General features: G+C 49.4%; 1 protein-coding gene across 1 annotated transcript; it reads right to left on the bottom strand.

Annotated features, from left to right (window-relative positions):
- Positions 1-920: 920 nt before the first annotated feature.
- LOC123114905 (uncharacterized) lies at positions 921-2310 on the bottom strand. Its single transcript, XM_044536276.1, has 2 exons — positions 2172-2310; positions 921-1747 (listed from the first exon to the last, which is right to left on the bottom strand). The coding sequence occupies exons 1-2, from the start codon at positions 2308-2310 to the stop codon at positions 1173-1175; spliced, it is 714 nt and encodes a 237-aa protein (XP_044392211.1). The 3' UTR covers positions 921-1172.
- Positions 2311-8921: the final 6611 nt, after the last annotated feature.

The following is an 8921-nucleotide window of genomic DNA, read 5'->3' as shown; positions in this document are numbered from 1 at the left end:
GAACCTTTCCGAACTCCGAATATAGTCGTCCAATATATCGATCTTTACGTCTCGACCATTTCGAGACTCCTCGTCATGTCCCCGATCTCATCCGGGACTCCGAACTCCTTCGGTACATCAAAACTCATAAACTCATAATAAAACTGTCATCGAAACCTTAAGCGTGCGGACCCTACGGGTTCGAGAACTATGTACACATGACCTAGAACTATTCTTGGTCAATAACCAATAGCGGAACCTGGATGCTCATATTGGCTCCTACATATTCTACGAAGATCTTTATCGGTCAAACCGCATAACAACATACGTTGTTCCCTTTGTCATCGGTATGTTACTTGCCCGAGATTCGATCGTCGGTATCCAATACCTAGTTCAATCTCGTTACCGGCAAGTCTCTTTACTCGTTACGTAATGCATCATTCCGTAACTAACTCATTAGCTACATTGCTTGCAAGGCTTATAGTGATGTGCATTACCGAGAGGGCCCAGAGATACCTCTCCGAAAATCGGAGTGACAAAACCTAATCTCGAAATACACCAACCCAACATGTACCTTTGGAGACACCTGTAGTACTCCTTTATAATCACCCAGTTACGTTGTGACGTTTGGTAGCACCCAAAGTGTTACTCCTGTAAACGGGAGTTGCATAATCTCATAGTTACAGGAACATGTATAAGTCATGAAGAAAGCAATAGCAATATACTAAACAATCAAGTGCTAGGCTAACGGAATGGGTCATGTCAATCACATCATTCTCCTAATGATGTGACCTCATTAATCAAATGACAACACATGTCTATGATTAGGAAACATAACCATCTTTGATTAATGAGCTAGTCAAGTAGAGGCATACTAGTGACTATATGTTTGTCTATGTATTCACACATGTATCATGTTTTCGGTTAATACAATTCTAGCATGAATAATAAACATTTATTATGAAATAAGGAAATAAATAATAACTTTATTATTGCCTCTAGGGCATATTTCCTTCACTTACAAGTACAAATTTTAATTACGAGGTGGGTATATCTATCAAAAACTTCTAACTTGTTGACACCCGCAAAATCTCATATCCTTGGGTATGGACACAAATGTCCCCGGCCTATCTACGTTATCGATCTCACTCTCATCACTGCGCTACCGTGCATGGTATATATGGAACACAACATCATAAGAAGCTCTCGTTCATCTGCTCACGGAACCTTCTGATGAACATTTCAGCAGCCAGGTCAATATCGTCATCCATATTGAATTCCAAATCAGCCTCCTGGTTGATCCTTATTGCATTCATCACCGAGGGCTCATCTCCGTCATCATCATCTCTGTCGTACTCGTCAGTGTAACAGAAATCGTCACCGTCGCTGAAGATGGGGTGCAGTGTCCAGTCAGGGCAGCCACCAACACCATCCTCTTGATCAAACAATGCTAAATGGTGGGACGGATCGACCATCGCACCGACTTGGTACTTCAGCTTCTCGACCTTGCGGAGCATGAGAGCCTTGTGGTAGTCCACTTTGGCACCCTTCTCCCAGTCGGCCACAATGAGGGCATGGATCCTGTGAGAAATGGCGCCAACTGTGGCCATCCTGCGACGGACCGCGGCGAGGACGAGGAGCCTAGCCGTGAAGACGCCGGTCTTGCTCTTGCACATAGCTGCTGCCTTCTTCAGGAGCGCCGGGGCCTTGCCGATCTTCATCTTTGTTGCTGAGAGGTGGTCAAACAGCTGCCTGTCAATGACAACAACTAATTAAGGAATCGTACTTTCTCAGGCTTTGCATGAGTAGATCACTGAGCTCTAGGGAGGGTCGGCCAAGCTGGTTTGAGAATTGAGAGGGTGATTGACCATGAGGCTCCTAAGGACCAAAGGGTGTATTTATAATCATGCCTCATGAACCGAGCGTGCAACTAAGAGTTCAGCTTAATTTGCTAATGCCAACTTTATTAGGTTGTCCAAAGCGTGTTAAATGAAGATAGCATTTGGAGAAAACAATTTGAGCATATGCATGTGTTGTAAGCACTACAAGAATGTTGAGTGGAAGTTAACTAAAGAAGCAAAGGAAAAGCTATAACAATGTGATATGCGCGCGGAGTGAAATGGAGAAAGTATTCCCATTAGGCCATAAAGTAATACAGTGGGATCCCACTGTCTGCCCTAAGCTATGTGTACGCATTAGGAGCAGCTTAATATTCTTGGCGGTCTTGGTTGCAGCGTGAAGATCAATCATCCTGCTCCATGCATGGCTTTTCCGGTTCTTTCTCGCCGCTTTGCCTTTGCTTCTCGATCCTCCCTGCAGCTGCACAGCCATGCTGGAGGTTGTCACTCAAACCATGTTGGAGTTAGAGACTTTGAGTGGCCTCAGAGAGCATGTGCTCCCCATGCGCTTCATTGTCGCGACAACAACCACATCAACAACGGGAACACAAAGTGCTTTCTAAGATTTGTAGCCTGTGGACAGGAAACGGCAACTGGTTGTGTCAGCACACCTTTCTCAAAAGAAGAATAAGAATTGGGCCCTCTCTTATTTGAAGGAAAAAACATATGAAATCTGTTCTACAGGAATCAAAAGTGACGATGCTCATCCTTTTGACTCCCAAGTATTCGCTACAGATACTATTTTTTATTGAAGACATTCAGATTAGTAGTGAAGTATCCAATGCTATCCTAAAAAATGAACACACTATCCTAGAAAACGAACACGCTATATGTTTGTGGACAGTGTCCGAACTCGTCTGCGGACATGATATTGGAGCAGGTCATCCAACCTTATTCTGCAATTCTCCACGTCTATTAACTTTTTTTAAGAAGAAACTATAGTTTAGTAGTTTTTTGTTTGACGGAAGGCCACTAATCAGGGAAAATTCGTAGCTTCCGCCAAATCTAGTCTCAAATGGTTTTCGCCACATGAAAAACCAAACGAAGCATTGAATAAGAAATGAAAAAAAGTGAAACAAAGCGATTAGTCGCTTCCGCCAATCATCAAACATGTTATCCGCAAATGCCAGACATGCTAATCACCCCCTTATTTTAGTAGGCGCCAGTCTTCTTCACCTGGCCGCATTGCATCAATATGGATCTCGAGCAAGAGTGAAAGAAATAAGACCGCGGAAGATCCTTAATAAAATTAAGGACATTCTCTGAAGGGTCGGTTCGGCGGTCACGGCAATAGGACCCATCCCTCAACGTCACGGACACGAGTAAACATGTCAATTATATTATTCAAATATGGCAATATTATCTGAACCAAAAGATAAACAAAAGGCCATCATATTCTCCTCTTTTTTTTGCAACTCATGGTTCACACATGGACAATGAGGCGAGTTGCAAATGCAATGACATAAAAAAAGTCGAAAGTTTGTTTTCCTTCCTTAGATGAACTGGTGCTTATATACATGACATATGAATGAAATTGAATATTCTATTGAATCTGTTGTTTATGTGATGCATGTCTGCAAAACATGGATGAATGTTTACATCATGCAGGTGTTGTGGATGAATTGGCGTGTTTTACTGTGTATGTATAACAATTTGATGCCTAATTCATATTAGATTTGTGTACGGGATATTGAAAAGAGCAGGGTTTGGTCTACCAATATTTTCAATACATTCGAGTTGAGCCTACATGGAGAGGACGCCGTGAATGACGTTTTTTAAGCGGGCATGCGGAGACAGCGCCTTGAGAGTTGTGCCTATCTGAGGGATTCTTAGCATGATAGATGAAGAAAAAGGGGGTACTTATTTCGTGAGCACTAAGCGCGGCAGGTACATAAATCACCACACACAGCTAATCATGGTCCAGCTAGCAGATTGGCGTTTGTGTAGTAGTGAAAAGAACATATGCATGTTACGGTATGAGCCGTCATTATTTAATTATAGTTTTGGCTCAAAAATTCTCTGAAAAGATCTAGAAAGAAACTTCATATTGAGACATTTCTTCTTTGTTGCCTAATTACGTATAGATGGTAAAACATAAAGGTATATATATACAGTACGAAAACTTTGGGTGCTAATGTGAAACAGTATTATTTTGTTCTTCATGTATTTTTCATTGTAGTAACATTTGTCATTCTGTACACGGAATTAATGTTTGTGTATTTCTTTAGATAAAGGGCGCTTTACTACTTTAAGGTTTAAAGATTACACCCGACCTCCGCATAGCTGAGATGCACATAGGCTTATCATGTCGGAGCTAAAAAAACAGGAATAAAGGCGAAATACAAGAAATTGAGTCTGCATGCCGCCTAAACTGTAGGAGGGTCAATCCTAAGATCATGTTGTCATCCATGTTGGGTAAAAATATCTCTTGCCGTGTGCTCCAAGCGTGTACACACCATGTTCAGTGGTATATAGCTCATACAAAGTGATATAATTTTGTACACAGAAAAAATGTATGTATAGCAATGCCATTTTGGACAAATATATGTATTAATACGAAATAATGGTCAGAACTACCTACTGTAGTCTTTGCGAACCATGTCTAAATATAGAAACATATATAAAAAACATAAAATCTAGACACGCAAGTGCGCAGATCACTTGGCGATGGGCGACGGGCGTGGCGATGGGCATGAGTCTCCGCCACTGCCGATCCAGCCGGAGCCACCGCCGCCGCTCCCGCCGGTCGATGGCGAGGGCTTGGGGGCCGACGGAGGGGGGCTTTCACCGCCGCCGATCCGCCTGGCTGACCCGCCTCGCGGAGATTCGCCTCCACCTCGGTCGCCGCTGCAGTTGTCGCCGGATCTGCCTCTTCCTCTGGATGAGATGCGGCCGGCACTCGTGGTGGATCCCGTGGCGGCGCTCGATCTGCCCCCTTCCTCGGCTTCTCGTCGAGATCCCTCGACGGAGGATAGGATCGGGGGTTTTTGAATCCTACGAAATGGTATGTGCGTTTTGAAGATGCTTGAGAGGTGGGGCGATGGATCAATGGCCTGATCTACTCGCACCCATCTCGTTGGATGACGATCCGAGATTGAAGGAGAAATTTTGGCCGGACGACATCTCAACGTTGACGAAGATCTTGCTGTCGGTAAGCGTTTGTCAATTGATATTTTCCATATCGTGGTTCTTGAGTGTGTGCAGGTGACCATGGAGTGCGAAGAACAATCTGTCGTAGTTGATCTTACAGAGGACGCAGACGGACCAAAGCCTGCGCAGCGGTTTGGGGGACGTTTCTGGATTCTTGCTGATGAGGATGAAGACGATGATGATCTGCCGGAAACGACAGATCGGCCGCCATCTACGCTTGGCTTAGTAACATCTATCCCCGTGACTAAACCTATGGTGAGCTGCAAGAAATCGTTTTTGATCGGTACTCCGGTTCCTTCGCAGAAGTCGAAAGTGAAACCATGGAGTGGACCGTTGCCGAAGGTGGAGCCGTCGGCTATCACCTTGTCCGACTTTTTTCGTCCCGAGTGCAGGACGAGAGTGACTAGGAGAAAGAAATAGGGTGGTCGGATGGTGTCGCAGCGATCGCTGGCGGTGGCCGGTGCGCGTGATATTCGGGCGGCCAGAATTGCGCGTTTGAATTCGCTTTTGGGCACTGATGGGCCGCAAGCGATCGATGGCGCCGTGGGCTTGGCTAGTACTGGGCTAGAGGCCCAGGGGCCTGGCCAGGCCTGCGTTGCGGCGGGTGTGGGCGACGTGCATGTGGTGGCCTCGGGTCGGTCGCCCCCGCATGCACGATCTCCCTCCTCCTCTCACCTCGTTCCTGCTAGGTTTCGCTGTCGCGGGAGGCCTGGTTTTCCATCGGCGTCCTTGCGCCGTCTTGCTCCGGGGATCACCGGCGTTGGCCGCCGCCTGCCACCTGGACCTCGTCCGCCTGCGATGCCGCCAAAGCCGCCTCCGCCGTGGGTCGCGCCGGCAGTGAGGAACCCGACCGGGGCCGCTGAGGTCTCCGTTGCTCTGGCTGCGGCTGTTGCCGCACCGGTTCCCGCGCGGGCAGCGCCTCCGCCTCGGGGGGCTCCGCCACCGCCTCGGGTGGTGCCTCCGCCTCGGGTGGTTCCGCCGCCGCCTCGGGTGGCGCCTCCTTCGCCATCGGCTAGGGTGGTCCTTCCCCAGCCACCAAGGGCTGCGCCTCCTCCTCAACCCCAGCCTAGGGCAGCGCCGCCGCCGCCGTCCCAACGGCCGTGGCCGAGGCAGATGGCGGGTGGTCGCGGTGGCTCGGGCCAAGGCTCGATTGGTCACGGGGCGAGTCCGTCTGCGGGAGATGAGCGTAACCCTCCGCGCGGTCAGTGGGGCGATGATGGATATGATGCTTACGGTTCTGGTCTGCATTGGGGCTCTTCGTCTACCAGAGGTGGCCGTGGCTATGCTTGGGTGGACAATGGCAATGCCAACAAGGGTTTCCAAGGACCGCCTGACAACTTTGTGGAGGGTGCGGTTGGCCCTAATAACCGCTCTTTTCGGGGTCGCTTCCGCAGAGGTCGGGGCGGGAACCAGCGTCACCCTCCACCAAGGCAGCCGAAGACTTCTGCTAAGCCGGAGGTAGCTGATGGTGGATCGGCTCTACAGTAGGTGGCAGTGGAGATGGTTCAAGCACTGGCTGCAGTCACGTTGCCGGTGCCCATGCAGACTGGAGATTCTGCTTCTGAGCAAGGTACGAAGAAGTCCGAGGTTGACAAGGTGTCCAAGTCGGCAGCTAAAAAGAAGAAGCTAACCTGTTTCCGTTGTGGTGAACCGGGACACTTTTTGGTTGAATGCACTGCGGAGTTATGTGACTTGTGCCGGAAACCTAAACATACAGTTGCCGAGTGTCCTCTTATGTTGGGGCCTAAACCTTCCGTACAGATATACGGGGTTTGCTGCTCGGATTGGATGTTTTTCGAGTCTCCCAGTGTGGAACCCTTGGCACCCGCGGTGGAGACCTCCTTCCTCGGTGTGGTGAAGGTGGTTCATGGACCGTTGACCGAGGCGCAGATCATTCAGTAGTTGAGGGAGCTTGCTCCGGGTAATTTTCAGTGGTCGTTGCTCAAGCTCACAGATACAACTTATAAAGTAGGTTTCCCGTCTAAGGAGGATCAGCTGAGAATCCTCAAGTTCAGTATGAGCAGGGTCACGGGCAGTAGTTTCATGTTGCAATTTGATGAGTGGAAAAAGAAGGAGCAGCAGGGCACGCTGTTATCTCAGATTCGGGTTCGTTTCTCTGGGGCGCCATCTGCTCCCCTGGACAGCTTTTTGATGACGTGGAGCCTGGGTTCTTTGATTGGCAAGACTGAGAAGGTGGATATGCAGTTCACACGTGCTCACGGGGTGGCGCGTTTACTTGTTAGTGTTGCTCACATTGAGTTCCTGCCAGACGTGGTTCCTTGGACGCATGAAGGCGTTCTGTATCAGTTGGATGTTGAGTATGAGGATCCTAACCTTTTCAGTGAGTTTGAGGATGATAATCCCATGGACACCTCTGAGGGAGGAGGTGCTTCGGGGAACCAGGATGATACTGCTAAGAGTGATGATGATAAGGCCAAGGGGCCTTCGGGTCCGTCTGATTCTGGTGACACTGCTCCTGTTGGGTCAACTAGTGTGGTCCCGACGAGCACTTTGCAACTTGGTTCCTTGGGGGCGTTCTCGGCTCCGCCTAGGCTTTGGTGCGACCGAGTTGATCCTGTGAGCCCTGTGGCGAGTCCGTACGTGACGAAGCCTGTTGAGGTGGGAGGTGCCGAGGGGCAGGAGGCCCCTCCCTCTTCTCTTACCTTTCCCCCGACTACAGTGGACGTGGCTGCGATGGTGGTCTCGGTTGGAGGTGATGGGCAGGAGGCCCGGCGCTCCGAGTTGCCGTCGCCGTCGGCGCCGAGGGCGAACTCGGCGTTCCCTCCCTTGAGGTCGGCTGCTTGCGGAGGGGTGGGCATGCAAAAGGCCGCCGTATCCCCTCTTGCCAGGACGCGTTCGGCTTCGAAGGGCGGGTCAGGTGGCGTGGCCGTTTTATCGCCACACTCCCCGGATCACCCTAGGCTGGTCTCGCCGGTCTCGTCTTTCGGCGGGACTTTTGTGGACAGGTTGCGGGAGTTGTCGTCGTCTTGTGGTGCTGCTCCGGTGGTCCCGGCCCAGGTTACCGCTGTTGGGGGACGGGCAGGAGGCCTTTCCCCTAGCAGAGCTTCACGCGAGGAGGTCATCGCCTTTGGTGGGATCCCGGATCCTGTCTCTGAGGGGAGGCGGATCAGCGGGAGGCTGCAGGAGCAGCTGGACGTTGATGGCATGCAGCTGAGGTGTGCTATGAGGGCGGCCAAGCTGCGTGACGTCGAGATCTCCACTGGTATGTCTGTTAATAAATCGAATTCAATTATGCATTTTACCAATGATGAGATTGTTCACAATGCAAACCAACTAGGAGTATCACTTGGTAATAATGATATAGAGATCTCTAGGTCTGTTAATGACATTCTTGATTTGGAAGCTGAACGAGCGTTAGAAATGATTCATCACATAGTTGTCGTTGAGCCTATGAATGAGTCGGAGATTGATGCGCTTGGAGTTAGGGCTCTTGATGGTTTGTGTGCTGATCTTGACCCTGCGTTACCGGAGACGGAGGAGGACGAGGGGTATGCCTATCCTGAGACCTCTAACCATGCAGATGAGTCTTTGGTGATTGCGACAGAGCCTGAGTGTGGTGACTGATCTGATGATTGCATTAAGCCTAAACGGACTTGGAAACGGAAGGTTTATCCAGTGTTGGCTGTGCGTAGAAGTGCTAGGATCTGTACCTCTAAAAAATTTCATGATGAAATATGAGAGGCATTTTCTGGAATAGCAGAGGTCTTAAAGACTTGGCTAAAAGAAGGTTTCTAGCGGATGCTTCTCTTGAACATCATTTGGATTTTATTGCTTTGTCTGAGACTGTAAGAGGCAACTTCACTCCACAATTTCTTAGCACTTTATCTGGGGGGGGGGTAGATTTCGACTGGCATTGCCTCCCCCCTCGAGGAA

This window comes from Triticum aestivum, chromosome 5B (assembly GCF_018294505.1).
Source record: "Triticum aestivum cultivar Chinese Spring chromosome 5B, IWGSC CS RefSeq v2.1, whole genome shotgun sequence".
Taxonomy (NCBI): domain Eukaryota; kingdom Viridiplantae; phylum Streptophyta; class Magnoliopsida; order Poales; family Poaceae; genus Triticum; species Triticum aestivum.
Note: the sequence above shows the minus strand (reverse complement) of the source record. Positions and strands in the feature narration are given on the sequence as shown.